The sequence below is a fragment of the Cheilinus undulatus genome, linkage group 11 (genome assembly GCF_018320785.1).
Source record: "Cheilinus undulatus linkage group 11, ASM1832078v1, whole genome shotgun sequence".
NCBI lineage: Eukaryota > Metazoa > Chordata > Actinopteri > Labriformes > Labridae > Cheilinus > Cheilinus undulatus.
Genome location: NC_054875.1, coordinates 44,277,453 through 44,302,508, shown reverse-complemented (window position 1 = coordinate 44,302,508; position 25,056 = coordinate 44,277,453). Strand labels below are relative to the sequence as shown.

The following is a 25,056-nucleotide window of genomic DNA, read 5'->3' as shown; positions in this document are numbered from 1 at the left end:
CGTTTGAATGTTTGTCTACATTTTGCTTTCAGTTTGTGCTTTTCTTTGAGAAACAGTAAGGACTGCCAGACCTTTATCTGGTCCAGTCTCCGTTTTTGTGGCTAATTTTTCTGACTAGAAGAAAGGCTGCTCAGAAAGACGGAAAAGAGGAAAGCTTTGAAGATCCCATGGAAATTTGTAAAATCAAAACAAACTTAAATTCCTGCTTTTACTTGGAAGAAACAGCATAATGTTTTTATTTATTTTTGCCCATTTAAAAATGTTCCCAAGGCAGACGGGTTTAAGTTAACTGTTCAGATAGTAATGTCTGGATGTATATGGACATTAGAGGTTAGAGTTTCTGCCTGATCCTTAGACCAGCAGGACATGGCCCGGAACTGGGTCAGGGCCGGGATCCTCATCCCTCCCCTTTGGCCTGGCCGGGTCAGACTCAAGGGGGGTCAGAGACTTCTGGTTAAAGCGCCAGTTTTATCTGGTGACATTTGATGACAGAACGTTCATACGATCACCTGCCGATATTTTTTTTTCAAAGGCTCTGCCCTTTCCCAAACACCATCTATGGAAGGTTTTCCAGATGGATGAGTGAAACACATCCATCTGGCGAGTTAGGTCAACCATTACTGATCTTTTTTCTTCTTATTTTCTTACTTTTTTTTTTTTTACTAGAATCACATTTCACAGTGCTTAAAACATTAATTATAAAAGACTCCTCATTTTTAAGAAATGCCAAGTTTAAATCTAGCTCAGGCCCAAAAATACAGTGGATGGGACAGGATGGGTTTGGAGAGAATGTGCACCTTGGGTTGGGGCGGTTTAGTCTTTTTGGGTCCAATCTAATGATGGACATACAGGACCTGCAACAAACTTTTTTCCACCTGCTCCAAAGCAGACCAGGGCAAGGGCCAGAAGGAAGATGTTAGCCAGGAGGCTAGTGCTTGTGCTCCTGATCCTACATGCATGCATTGAGATTATTAGTGTTGATATTATTAAATGACATTATGATAGGGTCTATTTACTTTAGGGGCCCTTTAGAAGCCCAACCACTTCTCAGGGTAGGTCTGCTAGAGCAGTGGTTCTCAACCTTTTCAGCCCGGGACCCCCAAAATATAGGTGCCAGAGACAGGGGACCCCCACTGTACCTGAAGGAGGTTGAACACAGCCGTGCACAATCAGGAATAGTTATGTGGAGACAAGGCTGCCCATAAGGGGGGATAAAGGGCACGGTTTCTGGGACCCAGCCAAACAGGGGGCCCATGGGGGTCAGCAAAATCATGGTCCATTAGGAAGTGAAGCTGTGAAAAACATATTTTATATTTGACCTAAATAATAACAACACTTATCAATGAAACAAATACATTTCTCTATTCATTTGTGTAGTAAATAGCCATCTTAAATGAAATAACTTTTGTTAAAAACATATTTAGAATGGGTGAAAAGTTGCTTAAATTAGTGAATAATGGCAAAAAATGTCAGAAAAAGGTGTTGAAATTGGATTTTTAAAGAACATAAATGGGTCAAAAGTGGCAAAAATTAGTTAAAAGTGGCCAAAAAAATAACCAAAAAATGGGTTAGATTAGGAAGAATGCGCAAATAATGTGGTAAAGTGGATTAAAAAGTGGCTGAAATGGCTTTAAAGTGCAAAAAAATGAGGGAAATTAGGTGGTCTGGGATGAAAAAATTATATAAACTGGAAAAAATGGGATAATTGGGGTTAAATGGGCAAAAAGGGGTGTAAAAAGTGTTTAATAGTGGCAATAATGAGGAAACAATTGGCAAAAGTAGCAAGAATTGGTTTAGAAGTGACAAAAACAGGCAGAAAAAAGTGGTGGAAAGGGTTTGAAATTGACACAAATGGGTTTTAGGTGGCAAAAATGTGCTAAAATTGGCGTAATTGGTGTTATAAAGTGATGAAAAATTGTTAAAATTTCGTAAAACTGGTACAAAGTGGCAACAGTGTAATTTAAAAACTATTCTTAGTTTTTTTTAGGAATCTGGTGACCCCCTCACAGTGCCTCATGACCCCCAATGGGGTCCTGACCCCAAGGTTGAGAACCACTATGCTAGAGGATCACATGTCTTCAACAGCAGTTTAAATTCACAGCTACATTTTTGCTGACAAACTGGAGGTTGTCTTGAGACTGAACCTAGCATGGTATTCTCTTTGTGGTTTTGCTTCTTTAACTGAAGAAAAAGTATTTTAACAGGCTCCTAGCTGGTGCTGATGAAGTAAATGTTGGCCTAGGTCACTAGAATCAGTAATAGAGCATACTCAGTTAGTTTGTCAAGCAGAAAGAGACTAGAAGAGACCACAGCAGAGCAGCCAAAACACACACACAAAAAATCAGGTGATAGAGTTTAAGCCATCAAAGTAAAATGAATGGAAGCATCAGAAATACTGATTCAGTCAAAGCACCATTCAATGGAAAATTTACATGAAATTGACCTGTAGAATTCAGCAAAATATCGCAAATATTTAGAGCATATTTCATCAGCAATAATCAGTTAATCAGTTTTAGATTAATTCCTGTTTGATTTAGGCCATAAGGCCTTTTACAGCCAGTGTGTGGAAATAAGAAAAGTTCCAGAAAGTCTCTGTGGAAAAAAAAATTAAAACGGTCCATTATGATCCTGAAACAGTGACTGTTCAACTGCTCATTAATTAACTATCAACATTAACTATCTAATCAGCCAATCACATGGCTGCTGTCAGGGTAGACATGGCCAGGGTGATTCAAACCGAGCATCAGAATAGGTGCACAAGGTGATTTATTAAACGTGCCATGGTTCTTGGTACCAGATGGACTGATTTCACAAACTGCTGATCCAACATGATTTACACTCACAACCATCTCTAGAGTTTACAGAGAATGGTCCGATAAAGAAAAAGTCCAGTGAGCGGCAGTTATGTGGACCAAAATGCCTTGTTGATGGGCAGACTGAATTAAGCTACAGCCGAGAGGGAGAAGATACACAGATGCATTGTTTTTTGACAGATTTACCCACAGTGGAGAAATATCAGATTTTGAATGTCTGATGAAAACTACATAGCATTTTAGTCTAGTTTTAGTCATCCTGACAAACACTAAATTTACTTTTTGTCAGTTTTAGTCATCACAGATCTATTTTTGTTAGTCTTAGTCTAGTTTTTGTCATGGAAAAAGGCTGTCGACGAACATTTTTAGTCATAGTTTTAGTCGACAAAGTTAACACTGATGCAGATTAATTGCTTTTGAACTAATTTTACTCTATTCAATATGCATCATCAGAGATGTGCCTATCCATATGAGGTTTCTAGCTATACAATCCCTGCAAAGTCAAAGCATGTAGCTTGACAAACCCAGGGAGCATCTTCTGAGCCTTCTCAGCAGAGTAAAACTGTATATCCATTTTGCAATAAAATGGTTAAACGTATGATGAGAGTCTTCCTTGATGAAAAATCTTCTTTTAGAGATAGTGGGACATTGATTTCACCTATGTCATCATTTTCACATCTGTTTAAGGACAAACATTCAGGATTTTGCAATTTAAAGTTATTTTTTTGCAATAGCAGGTCCTCATTTTGAGATACTAGGTCATTATGTTGCAAGAGAAAGCCAACGAAGGCAAAATTTGAGTTTTATTTCGACATAGTAAGTGAGCATTCAAAATATGTCCAGACGTTTTTAAACATTTTTTGATTATTTTGTGTTTCTAAGACATTATTTTAAGATATTTAGACAAAATCATTGCAAACTAGGTCATTCAACCACAATACTTGAGTCATATTTAGTATAGTATGTCATTTGTTGTGAATGAAAGTTGTTATGAAATGTGTTTCCATATTTTATCAGCAGAAATGCGCCTCCCCTCAGGAGTCTCGGTATAAAGTTGATTGTCTAAATATTTGGAGCGTTGTTGTTGAAGCCGTGGAGGTTAAACGCCTATCGATCGTCTGCTAGCTGAAGGACCTGCAGAGAGATAAAGGTGCTTGGAGCAGAGCTGCTGACGGAGGAGATGAGGCCCGCGGTCAAAATGAAACCTCAGCAAAACAGAGTTAATGATTACACACTCTTATCACAAACTGTGATTGATTTACGTCTTGCATGGCTCTTCGTGTTTATTGATGCAATTGTTTACTTATTTGGTGCACAGAGGCTACTTTAGTTCTTTGGTCTGGCTGCATTTTAAACGAAAAAACACAGTTTTTGTGGATGAAAAGTTGAGGATGTGCAATCCAAACTGAGACATTATAAGTTGCGCTAACATGGGGATTTTGGTCTTAAGCATAAATATTTGGCATGGGGTAACATTTGGAGGGATTTGACATTAGGGAGAGAAAGTTTTGGATTTTGCAAAGGAACCCAGATTGACTCATGATCAGAGGCACTTTGACCATGTTTTGACCAAATTTTTGGCAATTTCTCCACACAAAAAGATACTTTACCATGTAATAGACACATGCAGTTCATCTTTGCCTATAGACCAAACACTCATGGCTATGTCACAATGATTAAATTCAAAAGAAGAAGGACGCTAAATATTGCTGTAAAAGCTGAGTCATATGGCTGAAAAAGCATCAAAAGGACACATTTAGTTTATCGTCTTTAGTCTGTTTTTGCAGCAGTAAAAGCCTTTCAAGGTTGCATTTGGTAACTTGAAAATATCCATGATTACACTGATTATTTTTGCACAAAACCCCCCAAAACAATCAAGCAAACATCACAAAAGTGCATGTACTTTCTGTCATTGGCGAGGTCTGTAGGCCTCTGTACTGATTAGCTTAACTAGAGGTATGGGTAGATATTTTTGGACAAGAAAAAAAGAAAATAAGCAGCTTAATTAAGCTATATTATAGCAGTGTTAAACAAACATCGAAGCGGAAGAAGGATATTACACATAAGCCAGAAAAAATGCTCCAAACACACGATTTAGGAATGGTAAATAACTTCAAAAAGGTAATTTAATCATGAAAATCAATCAGTCTTTTTCTTTGTATAGCGTAAATGTAAATGACTATCTTCCAGTGGCATAGAAAATCTGATATTCTCGCGGTCAGCCACGGGGACTTGCATAAGCGGTGTTATTTGCAGATAGTTATCTGTTGACAAGGTCTTTGCCATGACACTCTACTCACCTATCTCCTCCATCTCCCACAGGAGAGCGGAGCAGCAGCCTTTTTTCTGCTGCAGCCAGCACATTGTCTCCTTCTTTTTTACTCTTATCAACATCAACACGCTCTGGGGAGAGCTTTTCAGACTCACATTTCTCCGTTTGTTCACCTCGCTCAGAAAGAAAGAAAATAAGTCCACAGACAGTTTATATTCCAGTGATATTATTATCTCCTCCAAGCCACCATAGTCGTCTTTTGCCCCTCCTGGCTTCTCGTTCCTTTATTTTGATTTTAATGCGTTGCTTCCCTGCCGCCTGCCTTTCACATCGGACTTGGGGAAATGAATTGTAGTCATTGAGGAGAAGGTACAAATAGGCAGTGGTTACAAATGGAGTTTGGTCAGTGGTCGGAGATTCCTATTCAGAAGATAGACAGGACTTTGTTCACAAACTGGAGTTTGAAGTTTCAAAGGGGAGAATCACACAAGTGTTACATCAGGTCTCAGCGAGCCTTTGACTTTTAGCCCCGGGGCAGGAGTTTGGGTGACTGATTATAAGACAGCACTCTCTGGCCCATCGCATTTCAACATGGCAGCCTCACGCTCGGCTCTGCAGGGATTTAACAGCTGAAATGTCAGCTAAAGCCTTTATCAGAGAGCTGCGTTAAAGCACTGCTCCAGGAAATCTTTTTCACCATTTATTTCAAGCTCACAAGCATAAAAACAAGACACAACGGTGTCATAAAACACATTCACAGGACCAAATAGTCACGACAGCAGGCAGATAACTCGAAAACAGAAGAAATTTGGCCTCGTTTAAGAAAATAAAAGGGCATGACAAAAAAAAGTTGTGATCATGAAACTAAAGCAAAACTAGGGGTGGGAATCACTAGTGGTCCCACGATACGATATTATCACAATACTTGGGTCAGGATTCAATATTATTGCGATGTTAAACATTTTGCAGTACAGTGAGCATTAGTCTTGCCCTCATGTTTGTCGTTTTTCCGCAGTATTTTATTTTCACGAAGCACTTCTTGCAAACCCCATGTGTCATGTCCATCTCATTCGTGCCCTGCCTGTATTCCTAATGTCCTCCCCCTGGTGCTGCCATATTTGATGTACTAACTTTCTCCTGCTCTATGACCGTCACCTCTGCCGATCTCACTGGACAAACAATTGTCCAAACAATTTGTTTTGTTTTTTCCATTATCATAGCCTTCAGCTTATATTAGCAATTAATTTGAAAAAAATCGATACTTGGTGGACGAGACGATACGATATATCACCAGACAAAAATCGCGATACTATGCTGTATCGATTTTTTCTCCCGCCCCTAAGCAAAACATGAAAAAACACCCACAATAGCGTTCATCATAGCCTCCACAAACTTAAGCCTATTGCCTTTTATACAGCAAAGACAGTTAGTCGTGAAGGAAATTCAAGATTCTTTAGAATTAACGCTGTACAGTCACACAGACTGACCGCTTCATTTGGTATACTTGTTCAGCTGCTCAGAAGGAGAAATATTAGTGCACGAGAAGTGTTTTTTAACCAATAATTTCCTACTCCTGGTGGCTGATTGGAGAGCTGATCATTTTTTAAACTGTTTAATCTAAGAATAAGTTTATTTTATTTATTTGTCCTCATCTGGAGTAAGATGGTGTTAATGAATAGTAACCAATTATAACCTACATCTTGTATGTTTACATAAAAAACAAACGATAGTTCTGACTTTACAACTGTAATTTATTATTTTTTACCTGAACTTCAACATTTCTGTGCCAAAGAAAGTACGTCAGCTAACAACCATCATGCTTTTTTTTTTTTTTTCTAAGATTTATTTTGGGCATTTTTTGCCTTTATTTTGATAGAGGAGGACAGTGAATAGAGTTGGAAATAGGGACGGGACATGCGGTAAGGGGCCTCAGGCCAAATTTGAACCCAGGCCGTCTGCGTACATGAGGCACGCCTTAAACCATTAGGCCACCTGCGCCCCGACCATCATGCTTTTAAAGAGTTTTCCTTTTTCTCTTTTGACTTGATTTGAATTCAAGTGTCTTAACGAACTGTCAGATTTGACATTTCAGTCAACTGAACAAGAATTCAGTTGACAAATTGGAAATATTTCCTCTATCTAATCATTTTATTCTGAAATGCTGTGGATGTCAATAAACGATTTGTTTCACCATGGCTGTATGTAGCCATATGCCGACTCAATGCCTATAACATTGCCATGTGGTCACTCATGAGTGGTTGTGAAAGAAGTAAGTTTTGGATATAAGTGAGAAGGCTAAAGATAGCCACTACAAGCCTGTTGCTAATTAGTCTGCAGATAAAACACTGATGATGGCCAGCCATCATGCTCAAAGAGAACTGATGTTTTCTCTAAAAATTCAACATATTCACTGACACAAGTCATATTTAAGGTAGGTCAAGAATGTAAAGTGCACCCTTAATAGAAGATAATGGGTTTGTGGAGTCGATCAAACTGGGAATATGTGAAAACCACATCAAACAGAGCTAGCAGGGGTACGTCTAAGGAGTAGCGATAGATCTAGAGACTGTAAGACAGATTTTGTCATAAATAGCTTTGTCTTGATGCAGTTTTTCTGCTCTACAGGCTTTAGCGTTTAGCTTGGTGCTAATGCTAGCAGCTATTAACAACTCTTAACGATGTTAGTGGATAACAAATCTTATGTGGCTTATAAGATCTGTTGTGTTAACACATTAAGATTTTGCCTTCCTTCAGGATCTTTGTGGTAGCCTTGCAAAGCAGATGGACTGGCTGGAGTCTATCACCAAACAAAGTTCTGATCTTAAGCGACTGTGCCTGATCTATCAACAGCCCTGACCAGATGGTGTTATTTGAGGAGGCGGTAGCTACAGGAAAGGTTTATTTGTACTGGATACTGACGGTTATGGCTGCCACCAGTGTGACATTTAGCAGATGTAGCTATAGTATAGTGTCAGTTTTATCAGAACTGTACCACATTTCTTCTTTAAATAAAGAGCAAAGAACAACTGAAATCTTTACTGACAGACAAGAGGTTTTCGCTCTTCTCTCGACTCGTCTCAGCTTGAGTTTTATCCACCATCGAGTTCCCCCGCTCATAAACTCAAAGCTACGGCTGCTTGTCAAGCTCACGCTATTGCTGGAACTGTGCATGCAGACTTATTTTGACTTGTCACTGTGATTGGCCCATAATGTGACAGACAGAACGTTTGTCCAATCACCTTTTGAGAGTTTTTTGAAAAGACCTGCCCTTCCCAGATGCTTTGTATGGGAGGTTTCCTGTGTGAATGTGAAATATATCTACGCAATGGATATATGAAACAATCTTTCTGATGTGTCAGGTTATCTTTGTAGAGCACGTTATACAAATGCAGTTGGCTGATAATGTATTGGCGCCTTTATGTATATCCTGTATCCTCTGTAAATATCCAATAAGCTGATCACATGGTAACAGCCAATGGTAGGCTTGGGCAGGAGGATGTGCTGAGGTTCAAATTGAGCTTTAGAATTGGGAAAAGAGGTAGTTTAAGGGACTTTGAGCATGCCATGGTTGTTGAAGCCAACTTCTGAGTTGAAGAGCACACTGTGGTGAGGCCACTGCAGCGTCTCCCTGCAGCCACAAATAAGTCCACCACTGCTCCTTAATGACTCGTTTCAGTTTAAAAAAACTCAGACAGTTCAGTGGACAAGTCAAAAGTCATATGCACCAAACATTTACTTTCTGGCTGTGCCCTTATTTACTTTCCAATCCATAACAACATAACTTCTTCTGTTGTGGAGCTCAGGTCAAAATTTCCAATCTGTATTAAGTTCTTAATTTACTTTTAAAGTAAAAGATCCTAACAGGAAGTCAATTACCCTCAGTTTTATAGTGTGTCCTGACTGCACAATTGAGCATCAGCAATACATCCTGCTCTATAACACAGCTTGTTTTACAAAATCAGGATAGTGGTTCATTAATAACATTCATGTCTGTGTTTAAACTAGGGCTGGGCATTTAATCGAACATAAATATAAATTGCAACATGGCCTGCCCCAGTTGTCGAATCTCAGAAGGTGCAATTTTTCTGTGATCTGAAATTTGAGTCAATTTCATTTTGAAGCAGCAGAGATTCTATGCATGACTTTTCATGCAATCATTTAAGTGCCAGTTTTTCATTTTTTGTACTTTTCTTATTAAATATGAGAATGACAAAAACCCTTCAATGCAATAATTCATATCCAATTTGCAATACGAGTCAAAACCATCAGAATTGGATATTTTTAGAATTTTCGTCCTTGTTTAGGAATAAAAGAGAATTTAGGAATAATCCCATATCAAATCAAAATATTGGAGAAAAAAATTGCAATTAGATTATTTTCCAAAATCATTCGGCCCTAGTTTAAAACCTTGTGCTCTGACTTTTGTCAGCATGGAGGCAAACTCTGAAACTCATAGCCATGCCAGGCTCGTCAATACAATGCACCACACTTCTGTCCTCGTTTTGTATGATTTTTTTTGTTTTGTATTGGTTTGGTTTTTTGAGGACTTACTGCCTGTAAATATGTTCAAACCGTTTACTTAATTTTTCTTACATAGTTTTAAATGCTTATTTACAGTGTATTTATTCTTCTGCTGCTTTACCTGTTGATAACTAGCTGCTGTAACACTGACATTTCTCAGTTTGGAATAAGGAAAGCACATCTGTCTCTGTCTAATGTCTGTCTGTCGATCTATATTTAAACAAAAGTGCTAGCTGTCAGATTTGATTGCAAAGAAATGAGAATGTGTTGAAGCAGTTGATCCAAGCATGCAACGCATTATAATTTAACTTGAGGTCTCTTAGTGTCGTCAGGATATGGTGTCAAAAAGTAAAAAAAAAAAAAACTATTTCAAATGCAAACATTGGATTTCCAAAATGGGACAGAGAGATGAACTGTGCCTAACTACAGAAATTCTGAGATTTCTGAGATTAATGAAAGCAATTATTAACAGCTTTTGTTTGGATTAAATGTTTACTGGATTTGAAATGTGGAAACCCTTTCAGTTGGAGCAGGCTCATTTTTTGTCTAAATATGATCATTAGTGTGTAAAGATGGGAAAGTTAAATGACTATAATTTGTCTGCAGTTGTGGCTGCTTTGCTGTTTGAATCCTGAATTAGTAGGAATCACAAGAATCAGCACTTTCTAGGAACGTATGGCATTATATTAATAATGCATCAGTTTCCTTAATAGTCAGAATAATGAGGAAAAATACTCGCAACCTGGGAGCTAACCACTGAATTATCAGGTTTTAACACCTTGGTTCATTCAAAGCTAACTGTTCTCAAATGTCATGAATTAGATGTTAATGGAGATATATTTTGATTTACTGAGTTGATTTATCTTCACTAACTATGCTTAACTTCCTGAATGAATATTGACTGCTTTATGATAAGGCTCTGTACTTTGTTGCTTTGTGCACGTGACAGCCCACTGTGGGAATGTAGGTACAGTATGTTTAGACACCCCCCTCCCCCCTTCTCTAAGAGCAGATAAGTTATGAGAGAATCTCGAGCTAAGGTGGCCTATCTGCCACATCGGGACAGTTTGTCAGTTCATGATTAAGAAAGCTATAACCGTGCAGATTATACTTTATTGCCCTGTATACGACTGTTCCTTGAGGAGTTCACAGGAATTTAAGATGGGAGCAGCGATAAAAGCACTTTAATGACAGGGCAGATAAGATTTGCTCTGAGTGACTCATTCATAGCTCTACACTGATTCTCCCATCATCACCCTCTCCTCCCCCTCTGTTCTCTGCTTTGAAATAATCAGCACACTTCTTGAGCAAATATGGGAATTGCAGAAGAGCCGATCGAACAAGGAGAAATGTTGTAATGGGCGACCTCTGTACACACAAATGAACTGACACAGCCATGGCAGGAGTCTGTAATAACCTGCTGATCATCTTTTGATCATGGGTGTAGTGACCATTGAGTTAATCAGGTTGTTAAAGATCCTCACAGCTGATTTTTACTATAAGACTTCAAAGATCAATGACTTTAAATCTGTGGGTTTGATCACCTTTAGTTTCATTTCTGATTGGATCACTGGGACGTCAGTATTTAATCACTGAGAGTCAAACACTGCACAGGAGCCAGTGGGAATGTTACGGTGTTTACCTGCTGGAAGAAAAATAATTTTATGAGCGCCCAGTATAATTTGAGTGTGTGGTTAACGAGTGCACGTACGTGGAGGTTTACTGCCTCTGAGGTCCTGATGAACTCCAGATCGTTGACCTACTCCTATGTACTGGCACTTTCTCTTCAAATACAAGACTACTGTTTGCTGTGTGACAGAGGAGAGGCGGACTCTTTGCGCAAGAGGAGAATTTATTTTCAAAAACAGTCAGATTCAGAGTCATGGCCAACAGAAGTCCCTTGTTAAAACCATCTAAAACACTAAACACATAGGCTGTTTGAACCCGGCACAATTTCAAATACTAGAAGCTAATGGAGGATTTCATTAAAGGTAGCACAATTTTCAAATATGTTCCCAAACTTTAAAAGAGAGTAACACATTACTTAGCCTCTTCATTTATGATTATGAGCAGTTAAAAACTATGAGTTTATAGGCTGCTCTTCCAGCCTATACCAACAGGGACTGCAATGGCATTGTATTCAAATTTGTTCTTTAAGATAGAGTTGGACCCCTTTATGCAGCAATAACAGCCTTTAATCTTGGCAGACAGGCTGGTAATGGCATCTGCAGAAACACAGTCTTGCCCATCTGACTGCCAAACAGAGAAGCATGATTCATCACTCCACAGAAGATGTTTCCACTGCTCCACAGTCCATCGTCAGTGTGCTTTGCACCCCTCCATCCAACACTTGGCGTTGGATTTGGGGATGTGAGGCTTACATGCAGCTACTCAGCCATGGAAACCCATTCATGTTCTCCTGCACGGTTTTTGTGCTTACATTAGGGCTGTCATAAGATTAAAATTCCTATCACGATTAATCTCTGAATTTCTATACTTAATCACGATCAATCACACTTGCATTTTAAGCTGTTTTGTGTCATTTTGGACTCTTCTGCTATCTTAAACTAAGGGTAATTGACTTCCTGTTTGGATACAGACCTGCTTTTACAGGTAGATAAAAGATTAGGAACCTTAAGCATCGGAAAAAGAACATGTTATGATTGTAAAGGATATGAGGGGACATTAATGAGTAAATGTTTGGTATCACAAGGTCCAGATGACTTGTGGCTTGTCCACTGAGCCCTCTGTCAGGGTTTTTTAGAGTGAAATGAGTAATTAGGGAACAGCAGTGAACTTATTTTCTATCACTGTCTGCACAGAGGCGCTCTTGTGGCTAACCATAGTGTGTTGAAAGAGACAGTAAATCATGCAGTTAACTGCGATTAAAAAATATTAGTGCACTACTTGTGGACCTTGATCGATCACGGTTAATGCAATTAATCTTCACTGCCTAATCTTACATTAATGCCAGTGGAAGTTCAGACCTCTACTTCTGTGGAACCAGCAGAGTATTGGTGACTATTCTGCACCTTTGCAGTCATTGACCCGGCTCTGTGATTTTACGTGGTACTCCACTTCGTGGCTGAGTTGCTGTTGTTCCTAAATGCTTCCACTTTCTAATTATATCACCTACAGTTGACTGTGGAATATCCAGCAGGGATAAAATTTCATGAATTGCAATTTTTATTGCTAAGGTGGCATCCATCACAGCAAAGAGAGGCTCCTGTTGATGTAAATTAATAAAATGCCCAATAGTTAGATCAGTGTTACTCAACCCTGCTCAACCAAAGAGCCAAATTGTTGAAAAGTACTTTTGTAAGAGCCAAACTGGTGAAAAGTGTCAACAGCGGCTTGAAGTAGCAATAAAAATAAGTTTAAGATGGCAAAAATGGTCAAAAAACAGCAAAAATGGATGACAAGGGGAGAAAAAGTGAAAAGAGTCAGAAAGTAGAAAAAATGGGTGAGAAGTTAAAAAAAAAATTAGTTAAAGGTGGCAAAAAATGGTCCAAAAGTGGTAAAAACAGGGCAAAAGATAAGGGAAAAGTGACTAAAATAGGCATATAGCAGTCAAGAGTGGCAAAAAAGGGTAAAAAAAATTGGAAACTAGTAGTATTTAATGGCAAAAGGCAGCTTAAATGGACAAATAAATGGGAAAAAAATTGGCAAAAAAGACAGGCAAAAATAGAAAAAAAAAGGAAACAAGTGGTATTTAATGGCAAAATGTAGCTTAAATGGGAGAAAAGTGGCAAAATATGTTTAAATGGGCAAAAAAAAGTTTCCCTTTTTCAAGGTTTTCTGGGAGGATAATATTTCAAATTAAGGCATAGCAGAGCCACAAATAATCACAGAAGAGCCACATGTGGCTCCAGAGCCACAGGTTGAGTATCACTGAATTAGATAGAAATAACCTTAGATTTATTTGATTTATTGAATTATTGAAGGGCTGCAGTTTGGATAGCCCTGATATAAACCATTGATAATCAGTGTAACAGTCAAATATTTAAAGTATTTTAAAACATAGTGTTTTCAGAATGCTCCACACAAGCAGCCGCTATCTTTGTTGTTTACAAAAATACCTCAATGGCAGTAAAACCCACCCCAGACTAGAAAAACTGTTGTGACCGAGCAGAGCCAGAGCAGACCTTTGAATCCATCCTATCAGGGTCCAGATAAATATAGTCGAGACAAATGAAGAATTAGCTCACTGATTCTATTTGTTCCAAGGCTACAATATTAATAAGTAGATGGTTTATTTAGACAACAGAACACCCCCATCAAATCTTTACTAGAACGTCCTTATGTGGTATACCTCTGGGCCAGTTAGGCTTTTAAAACTCTTTAAGGTTTTGCATTTATAAGCTGTATTTAAAACTTAATAAATAATCTATCACATCAGAAATAAAAACAATTCTTTATTGGTGTCATAAATGCTTCAATTTTATAGTCATGTAAAATATAATCACAGTTGTATAGTATTATATTACTAATAAATCATTGACTGTTGAGCTTTAGAGGAGTGATGTTGCTTATTAAAAACATTTCTGTCTGTGTACCGCTTTGAAATAAGATTATAGAGAACCTTTTGGTGTAGTTAACCGTACATTAAGAAATTACATATAGCCTATAAAAACTACACTGGTAGCCTTTATTCTCTAAACTAAACACAGAAATCATTATCATTTGGTATTTGTCTGATAGTAGAAATTAATATTTGTTGCTTATAATCAGACTCATCAAGCCAGATAATGACAGTAAATGAATGCATTTTCTATGATATTTGAAGCCTTAAATGTAGAAAATAAAACAAGCTGTACAGATGGAAATGAAAGGTCAAATCTGGTCCCTTATACAACCCGTAGCCTTTATATTCCTCTAAAACAGACACAAATATAAATGAAATATGCTGCACGTTTTACTTTATGAAGTGCATATTTTCTAGTCCTGAGATGATAAGTAATCTTGGCAGCACCATAAGTCCTAAAAGCATTTTTACAAAGAAAAAAATGTGTTTAATTTCCACATTTTTGCAGTTTACATGAGCTTAAACTTTCCTCATATTTTCTGTGAATCATCACGTCTGTCTGTCAGAGGAGCAGCCGCCGCTCCAGTGAGCGTGGAGCTTTTAGATCAGCCTCACGTGCACCTTGCATTTTCCTAAACAATGGAGTCTTTGACATAAAGGCATCACTTTGCTTTAGCAAGACTTATAACCCGCGTTAATATGTGGGAATTAACTCAGATTTAAGTATTATACACAGGAGTAGGTCTAAATATGACAGACGGATATGATCTGAAAAGTTTATTTCCTTCAGCAGGGAGAACTATACTTCCTTTGACATGAGCCACAACACCCCTCATGAAAAGACACAATAGCTTTTTATTAAAGCTGCAACATTTACTCGATTAAAGCTGCAATAGTGAGGGGGACTTAGTGGTTCAGTTGTACCCCATGTACATGGAAGAGTCTGGTTCAGCTCTGGGCTGTGGCTCCTTTCCTGTCACCTCCTCTAAAAATTAGATCTTACTAAAAGCACAATAGTACACAAGTAAATGCATTCAAAAATCAGTAGATGAAGTGATATTTATAGACATAATCCAACTTTTTATCTATTTCTGTACTCAACAAGGTAGTTTTAATTGGTAATGACATATTAAGAGTGGTGAAATTGTTAATATTTTTAAGTAAAATCTTAACTTGAATAGCAGAAATAGCAGCAGCTTTTTTCATTTTAAGGGATTTTTTGAGAGTTTTATGATCAAAGGTATGAATTCTTGGCTGAAAAGTTAAGATCTTATCTCCTTTATTGGCCCTAATCAAAATCTTTGAAACGTCTCATTAGCACATCAACAAACCTGTTTTTTAAGCAAAGCCCTCAACAAACTTAAGAACCATAACACTCCTGAGATTTCCATCAGCTTAAAAGTGTAGTAGCTCTATCTAACCAGAGTTTTTTAATGATATCCTATTATCACTGATGATACTTTTGTTTTATGTCATTTTGTAGTGTTTATTTAAGGGCTGTTAACATTAACGTGTTAACGCTTGTGATTACTCTTGAAACCTTAACGTGTTAAAAAAAATAATAATTTAATCATATGACTAAGTTTGACCGCAACTTACTCCCGTAGTCCTCCAGCATGGATGTTTACGTGCCTGGGGGTGAAGAGGTGAGTGATGAGTGAGGAGACAGACCCAGATCTGCTTAATGGGAATTTTCTTTTTAAAAAGCTGGTGAATGTTAGTGAAGATAAACCCAAGATTGTTAGTACATGCTGCAGTGATAAACTGTCTTTACACTGAAGCACAACGAGTCTTTAGTTCCACCTTCGGTCAAAGCACATCTTTGCTAATGTAAGCAACAACACGGGATCAAGCCATGGTCATACCACTCTCTTCAGCTGCTTCAGGACAGTTTTCTTCTTTAGCTGCTCAGATAAATGCTGGAAAGTGCTCCAAAACTTTGAGCTAGTCCTGTTTATTAACATTAATCCAATGTAGAAATCCGTGGTGGGATGGGCAAAATTGAAGACGGAAAATATGATGCGTTCAGTTAACCTCAGTAAATTAGACGACTGTATTCTATATGTCACATAAAAATGGGAAAATTTAGTTTTTGATGAGAATCTTCAGTAAATACAGTGTGAATCTGTGTTTGTATTTGAGGGATATACAGTAGATGTGACAGACTGACTCACAGCTTTAAACTCAAGCACTACTCAGCTAAGACCACTTGTAGTTTAAATATTTGCCCTTATTTTGTCTTTGCACCGAACTATAGAGAGTATTGATAGTGATATTGATAAGGACTCAAATCAGCACTTTCATTATGCTGTACATAGAATCAAAAGAATAAAAATAAAACACTTGACAATAACAACCTTTAAAAATCTAAAAACATAGAAATATACTTAAAATATATTTTTTAAAAAGGTTAAATTAATCATGATTAATCACAGCGTAGTGAGGTGATTAACTTGATTAATTTTTTAATCAATAACAGCATTAGTTTACATGTTACAACTATCATTATCATGACTGTTTCTATGCAGATATTGCGTTGAAACTGTTTATGGTTTTTCATTGGTTTGTGCTTCATTATTTGTCTAGTACGACTCTCTGTACACATTAGTTAAGTGTTAGTTATGTGGTGCTCATTGTTTTATTTACTATTATGGTGGCAGCTGATTGTCTGAAGCATTTTGAGTCCAAGACAAATTTCCCCAAGGGGACAATGAAGTGTAACATATCACTTTAGTATTGTACCATATCATATCTTATCTTATCTTACTGTATCATATCGTAGTGTACCTTATCTAATCCTACAGTATCTTGTCTTGTAATATCATATTATATTGCACTGTATTCTATCAAGTCGTGTCAAATTGTACCATATTGTTTTGTATCATATCATGTCATATAGTGCAATATGCAATTGCAGAGACATTGGAGACATATTAGATCAGCTTTTTGATTCCACTTTAAGAATACCCTAACAACTAAAAAAAAAAGTTAAGGATCCACTTTTGACCCATTTTTAGCATCAGGGAGGACTGCTTTAGCTAACAAACATGACTTTTTCCACTTTTGGCCATTGGGCTGCTTGATGCTGACAGCTGCTTTGACTAAGAGGCCAGGTCCTGTAAGCTCCTGTCTGTATTTATCATTTATTATTCATTCAGAGTTATGGGGGGTTTTTTGGGGGTTTGTTTTTGTTTGCTGTTGTCTATACTTTCTGTTTTTGTTTCAGTTGGTAGGCTGAAAACTGAATTGCCCTTCTGGGAATAATATTCTTGCTTGAACCTTCAAAAAACAATTAGTATCTCTATATGTCCTGATAAACACAGACTAAACTCCCACGTTTTCACTTAAATAGAGAGGAAAAATGGGTTATTAATGGCAAAAATTGTGAAAAGGTAAAATTGGATATTAAAAGAACATAAAGAAGTGCCAAAAATAGCCAAAAAAAATGGGTTAAAGTGGCAAATATGGGCACAAAAGTGGTAAAAGGGGATTAAAAAGTAGCTTGAAATGGCTTTAAAGTGCAACAAATTGGTGGAAATTAGGTGGAATGGGATAAAAATTGATATAAACTAAAGAGGTGTAAAACGGGGCTAATGATAGGCAGAAAGTGGCAAGAACTGATTTAGAAGTGGTAAAAAACAGGCAGAAAAAAAGTGATAGAAAGGGTTTTAAAATTGAGAAAATCTGATTTTAAGTGGCAAAATGTATTAAAATTGGCAAAATTGATGAAAAAGGGTTCACATTTGGTAAAATTGGTGTTATCTGAAAAATATTCTTAGTTTTTTAAGGCATCTGGAGACCCCCTCTCAGTGGCTCACAACCCCAGAGGGGGTCCCAACCCCAAGTTTGAGAACCACTGTCTCAGAGGACAGAAACTTGGGTACCAGTTGCCCCATGTACAGGGGCTGTAGTCCTCAAAGCAGGTGGCCTGGGTTCAAATCTGCAGGCCAAGAAATTGAAATACAGGGAAATACAGAGAGACACCAGCAAAAGTAACAACACTGATTTTTTCACAGCAGTGTAACAATACTAATAGCTACATATCTTTTATCACGATGATGGCTCCTAAATAACTTGTTTTTCCTCCATTAAAGTGACTTCCGGCCTGCTAGAAATACATTAAAAAAGGCTGAAAGGCCCTGTTTTTACCATGCAGACACAAGAACTTAGCATTAATCTGCTTCATACTGAATGTGAGTGGTGTATTTTGTGTGCATGTGATAGCAGCATGCTATAAAAAGTGTTGGCTGTAAAATGGACTGGTTTAAAATGGTGCAGCAGTGATTTGGCAAAGGGCTGACTCTGATTCAGCTCTCATGGAGGAATTGTTGATCCATTACTGAGAGAGAGGAGATGGCAGGTATCAAAGCTGTGCTACTATCTCCTCTGAAAAAGAAAAAACAAGGCCATGATTGGTCATTGAGGGTGTTTAGTTAACCATCAACCAGCTCACAGACACTCCACCTCTGCTCTGGTTAGCGGCACGAGGGAAGGAGGAGAGGGAGCTCTGGCTGTCAGTCACTCGTCTCCAGCAGGTCGCCATCACTCTCAACTGGGCCAGGGGAGCTACCTTGTCAGGGGCGGAGCTATACGTGGGGGGGTGAGGAAGGGGGGGGGTTGTTGGAGGTGTGAGAATGGAAGGAGGAGGTTGAGGAGGAGGGGGTGCATTAGCTTCTTGGACAAGTCTTTCTGCCCCTCTGTCAGGTAGTTGAGAATCTGTTGGTCCAAAGAGCTGGCAGACATGGACATGGCAGACTACAGCGAGGCTCTGGACCCAGCTTACACCACGCTGGAGTTCGAAAACATGCAGGTGCTCCCTTTGGGTGCAGGTGAGTCACATACTCAGCTCTGAACTTTGAAACTTTTACTCATTTTAAACTTTGGTCATGCAGCGGGGCAGAGGGAGCCGTGGTGATAAAAAGGGGTCATTTGTCCGTCTGCTTGCTCTCGTGCAGTGGTCTTCTTTTTATCACCAGTGAAACATTAAGAGATTCTGATTTACGAGATGCTGTTGTGTTCCCACTTAGGGTCATTTGGTCAAAGCTTGTTGCAGCATGTGGAGTCAGACTGATATTCATCCTCTAATGAAGCAGAAGTTTTAGTTTCTCCTGTTACAAACGATCTTTTCCCACAGAAGAAAAAGTCTCACAGTGACACTTATGAATTCACTCTCCCATGACGCCTGGCTCCCATCCTGATTCTTAAATTCCTAATGAGTCTAAAAGAAAAGTAAAAGAGCTTTTTAAACTCCTCCATGTTTTTTCTTCTGTTATATAAAAGTTTGAGTGTTTGTTGAGTCAGCCTGTGTCATGACACTCTCTATGATTGATTGACCCAGTCTGATGACTGTGTGGGTGACTAGAAGGAAAGCTGTCTCCACTGATTGCCTTTTCAGAGGTAATCAAGTTGACATCAGTGACTCTCTGTTGACTCTGTTTGAGCCACTCAGATTCTTCTCAGGTCTCATGAGGGCCGTTTTTGATCAGCTGTCAGTGATCAAACCCGGAGCCATTCACACCTTCTCAAATCAAAGCAGAAACACTCTTTTAAGCTTTAAAAGCTCTTTATTAAAGCTCAAACAGATGCATTTCTAGAAGCCTTCTTAAATAACAAACCTGATGAAACATTTTCCTCTTCTTTCTCGCTGTATCAGACTCCTCACCATCTGAGAGCGCCAACATGAACGCCCCTGGCCACCTGGGGGCGGGCAGCATGTGTGCCATATGTGGGGACCGAGCCACGGGCAAACACTATGGGGCGTCCAGCTGCGACGGCTGCAAGGGCTTCTTCAGGCGCAGCGTCCGCAAAAATCACATGTACTCCTGCAGGTGAGGACAGATCTATGTGCAAAGACAAACAATAAAATCTTAGAGGTTTTTTCTACAACTTTTAATGGGACACTCAAGCAAAACATGACACCTAAAGCCCTCAACTAGGTCTAAACTGCTCATTCATGCTTCAACACAAACTTTTCTCTTAAGGTTGGCAATAAAAATGAGCCCGGTTGCTTATAGTGTAGTGTGCAGTTGCAACTAATAACTGTTATCATTATCAAATAAACTTCACAACATTTCCTTAGTAAATCATTTAACTGAGAATTATAGGGCTGGGCAACATATCTAGTTTTAGGATGTGCTGGTATATTAGGTAAGACAATTATATTTATATTGATACAGTTTCTTTTACTGCTGTCAATCTTATCAGTTAATTTTGATCATTGAAAAATGCGATTAGAAATGTTTGCTGATTAATCAACTCTGATGCCATCAAACAACCAGCTAAACTAACTTTGTAACTTTGATTGGAACATGTCAAAATTCTCTGGGCTCTTAGTTTTTATAATAATCTGGATAAATCCAAATTCTACAGATTAACACCATCCTAGATTGGCCAGTAAGTGGACAATCTTTCCTTGGTGTCCGCTTCTTCTGTTTCAACAGCTAGCTAAGTCTTAATGGCATTCAGAAACAGGTCCTTTCTGATTTTATTGTTTTCAATATATTGTTAAATCTACCATTAATGCAATCGTTCTCAAATTAACGTGAAAAAGCCTATAATTGATTAGATTATTTTTTTAATTGCCTGACAGCTAGTTTCTGTTGATGTTCATTTAAAAAGAAAAAAAACGGCCTAATGCTCTTTAACAAAATTAACTATTGTTAAAGAACAGCTTACTTACTTACCAGTTAACAACAAAATATCTATTTAAACTGATTGGTCTTAATGAAAAATATTCATTTTTTCATTTCATTATATCTAAGGAACATTTTATATTGTATACCTGTATTTTTAAGAAACAAGTACTTTATTTTGATGTAATTTTGCATGTAAATGTTGCTATTGTGCAGCTGGATGTGGATTTGACTCTAAGCTTACTTAGCTTTTGATATTTCATTATGTAAAAATATTGAAATACATGTCATGAATGTCCATTCAGATAAAAAAATTGAGATATAATTTGGTCAATGTTTTCCGACCCTAGAACATTATTAAAATGTCTTTTAATGGTTCTTGCTTGTCAAGAAAATGATTTAGATTCAGATTCAGAAAACATTATTGGCTGTCGTGACAAAAATTGCCTTGGGCGTGGCTCAACATACAGTCCCATATACAACCAAAAAAACATAATAAAAAACAATGCATTCTTAAAAACAGAGTAAAAGTGGCTTATGCAGTTAAGTTAGACAGGATAAAAAGAAACACAGATACACTTAAAGGGCTTTGTGCAAATATAGGAATATTGATAACAGTAGCTGTTGGGGTAATATTGTTTATTTAAGATGTTTATAGTGGTAAGAATGAAAGAATTTCAGTAACTGTTTTTCTTGGCTAGGGGGACTTTTTAGCAACGACCTAATGTTAAAGTGTCTTCAAATGTCAGTCCAAAATACAGTATTGCAATAACATCAACATTCAACAGCAGCACCAACATGAAAGGTATCAAATCTGAACTTTCTTTAACTTTCAACTGCCAAACAAAAGCTTCAGTTTTCAATTTGACAATTTATTTGGACAATTTGATGTGATGTGCAAGCAAAATGCACCGTTTAATAACCCTCAGTGATATCTAATCCAATTGCTCATGTTAAAACCAAAAACTTTTTTTCTGTAAGTTGGCAATAAGTAACTGCAAAACAGGAGGAAAAATTGCTTCTAGTGTAGTGAGAAGCTGCAACTAAAGTTGCAATTATCATTTACATTGGAACAATTTTCATTATTAGTAAATCTACACCATAATTTCTTTGTAAATCAAATAACAGAAACTTGTAGGGCTGTGCAATATCTCAAGTTTTTTAGATATACTTTAAATGAGATATAGGATAGGACAGTTTTACTTGTGTTGATGAAGTCTATACTGTTGTGTTATTTGAAAAGAAAAAAGATGAAATGAGGCCTTATACTAATTTAAAAGACTTAATAGTAAGAAGAGCTAAAAGTAGTATGCTAATTAGCAAAATGATAGTATAATAATTTAGTCTAAATTGGAAATTAGCATTTAATTTATTGTATTTATGAGAAGTGCATATACAAGAATGTTTTTTGTTTGTTTATTTGTCAGCTCTAGCTAGCTTATTTTAATGTCATTTTTCATGTACATGCTAACGTTGTGCAGCTAGCTCTTAAAGTCCCTGTGTTACAATAACTATTCGACCTCTATAGGTTGTTTTTGTTATTAATTCAATGAAAAATTGTTACAAGATATACAGTGTATTGTATATTCAGCTACTGATTCAGTATCAAGATATGATTTTGATCCATGTTGCCCAGCCTTAGAAAATAAAAATGTTTTTTACAGCTGAAGATAATGTAATTAGATGTCATTCTTTATCCAAAATACAAACATTTTTCAGTCAAAATCAATCATAAGTATTAAATTTCAACAAACTGCCAGCAAAATCATTTTTCCTTTAAAAAATGCTCCAGCTGTCACAACTATTGTCGATATGACAATTTTTGAACCATTTGTTGCAGCTATTCTATCACTGTCTTCAGTTTGTTTTTTCACTATCTGGCAGCTCAAACAAACACCTATTTTGCAGGTTCAACAGACAGTGCATTGTGGACAAAGACAAGCGAAATCAATGCAGATACTGCAGACTGAAGAAATGCTTCAGAGCGGGAATGAAGAAAGAAGGTGGGTGATTTTTATCGACTGATCTATTCCTCTGTGAAACAACAGATTTTCCTCCTAATCAGAATTCTTCTATTTAATCAGCAAATCACTGCCTGAGTGTGAGCCGTGCGCTCTGAATCGAGTGTGTTGCAATCCTCATGAGAGTAGTACTTTGTTAATGTTCACTCGGTGCAGTGCTGAAGTCTCTAACCAGCTTATGCTGAGCAAACATTTCAGAGCAATAATAGCCATATACTGATAAACATGACAGCCTTGGCTGAGGTATTTTTCTTTTAAATGACTCTGTGTTCTTTGTTGAAGAAGGAAAAGGAGAAAATTAAACTCTCTTATTGCTTTACAAGGATTTGAATGTATTTTCAGCACATTTCCTGCACATTTGTCTCACACAAAGTGAATTAAAGGTGCGATATGTGTTTTTTTTCCAGCCGTGCAGAATGAAAGAGATAGAATCAGCACTCGGAGATCGAGCTATGAAGACAGCAGTTTACCATCCATCAACGCACTCATCCAGGCAGACGTGCTGTCAAGACAGGTGAGGCCTACAACATCATCTAATCATGATTGATCAACTGCAAAGAAGCGTCAAATGACTTCACACTTTTCTCCTCTTCCTGATCCAGATCACGTCTCCCACTCCCATACTGAACGGCGACATCAGGACCAAAAAGATCGCCGCCATCACAGACGTGTGCGAGTCTATGAAGCAGCAGCTGCTGGTCCTGGTGGAGTGGGCCAAGTACATCCCAGCCTTCTGTGACCTGCCCCTGGATGACCAGGTAAGACTCATACAGACAGAGTACATAGCTGTATAGACACTCTGGTCACTCATCAACCAGGCTCTAATACGTAGTGTGAGTCTGCAGGAGGGGACAAGGTTACACTCAGGGAATGTGAGAGAAATGAGGACTTGAAAAACAGATACATCATGAGGATTTTAAGGACTGCTTCTTCAGGAAAAACATTGAATTCTTCATCCAGAGTGGTTAATGTATTTTAATCCTGAGTTAGAATATGATGAGCTGGTTTTAAAGTTACATCCCTCCTGAGGAATCATTGCAGAATCATTAACAGTGTCATCACCAGGCCTTGGTAACTGATTTGCTGAGTGAGGAAGCAAGTGTTTCCCACCAGTTTTCTCTTTTTAGCAAAAGACAGAGCCTTAAAAATGTATGTTTAAGTAGAAGAGTTGTCACTCGACTGAGTGTACAAATTCTCTGTATTCCAGGTGGCGCTGTTGCGAGCTCATGCAGGGGAACACCTCTTGCTTGGTGCAGCAAAGAGATCCATGCTATACAAAGACATCCTCTTATTAGGTAAAACTAAAGCGCATTCAGCAGCTCAGTTTGCTGTTTGGAATAATAGTCTCATCCTTCTCTCAGTTCTAAGGGTTAACCCTCACCGGGAATGTGATTCTCCTGCAGGAAACGACTACATCATTCCCAGGAACTGTCCTGAGCTGGAGGTGGGCCGGGTGGCAGTAAGGATCCTGGATGAGCTGGTGCTTCCCTTCCAGGAGCTTCAGATAGACGACAATGAATATGCCTGTTTGAAAGCCATAGTTTTCTTTGACCCAGGTATGACTGTTGACTCCTCTCTTTTATCATTTTAGACAAGGGAAAGTTCAAATGAGATTAATCAAGATGCTTTACACAAATGAAAAGAAGCATCAGACCTCCTGGTAAACGGTCCTGCTTTTCTATTCCTGCACAGATGCTAAAGGTCTGAGCGACCCCGGAAAGATCAAGCGGATGCGATACCAAGTCCAGGTCAGCCTGGAGGACTACATCAACGACAGACAGTACGACTCCAGGGGGCGTTTCGGCGAGCTGCTCCTGCTGCTGCCGACGCTACAGAGCATCACCTGGCAAATGATCGAACAGATCCAGTTTGTCAAACTCTTCGGCATGGCCAAAATCGACAACCTGCTTCAGGAAATGCTCCTAGGAGGTAAGATCTTGAAAGTGACAGAGCAAACTCCTAGGTTGGCATCTGACATTTTTGAATCAATAAAGAAACATTGCCTTACTAGCTATGTATAGAGGAAAGCAGTATTCTTGAAGAAAGGCAAGGGAGCCAGAAACTCAAAATAGAATTTTCCAGCTTAGGATCTTATCTGCACATTAGTAAGGGGCTTATAAGTTTTGGAAACTTGTTTCAATCCAGGATTCAAATTCTGAAATTTGAATTTCTATAATTTTCCTAATATTATGCATGGTTACAATCAGGTATTTATGACAGAAAATTCTGTTTTTCCCAATGGAAAAATTTTGCAACAACTATTTGGCAGTTT

General features: G+C 38.0%; 1 protein-coding gene across 2 annotated transcripts in view; it reads left to right on the top strand.

Annotated features, from left to right (window-relative positions):
• The window catches only part of hnf4a (hepatocyte nuclear factor 4, alpha), a 55,403-nt gene that overhangs the window by 27,002 nt on the left and 3,345 nt on the right, over positions 1–25,056 (top strand). Inside the window, exons 1-8 of one of the 2 annotated variants that reach the window (XM_041800136.1) lie at positions 18,774–18,960; positions 19,785–19,959; positions 22,672–22,766; positions 23,192–23,298; positions 23,387–23,542; positions 23,992–24,079; positions 24,188–24,340; positions 24,477–24,713. In XM_041800136.1, the coding sequence (XP_041656070.1) occupies positions 18,873–18,960; positions 19,785–19,959; positions 22,672–22,766; positions 23,192–23,298; positions 23,387–23,542; positions 23,992–24,079; positions 24,188–24,340; positions 24,477–24,713 (1,099 nt within the window). In that variant the 5' untranslated portion in view covers positions 18,774–18,872. Of the gene's footprint in view, positions 1–18,773; positions 18,961–19,784; positions 19,960–22,671; positions 22,767–23,191; positions 23,299–23,386; positions 23,543–23,991; positions 24,080–24,187; positions 24,341–24,476; positions 24,714–25,056 lie in introns of those variants that run through there. The other variant, XM_041800137.1, reaches the window with a different exon arrangement.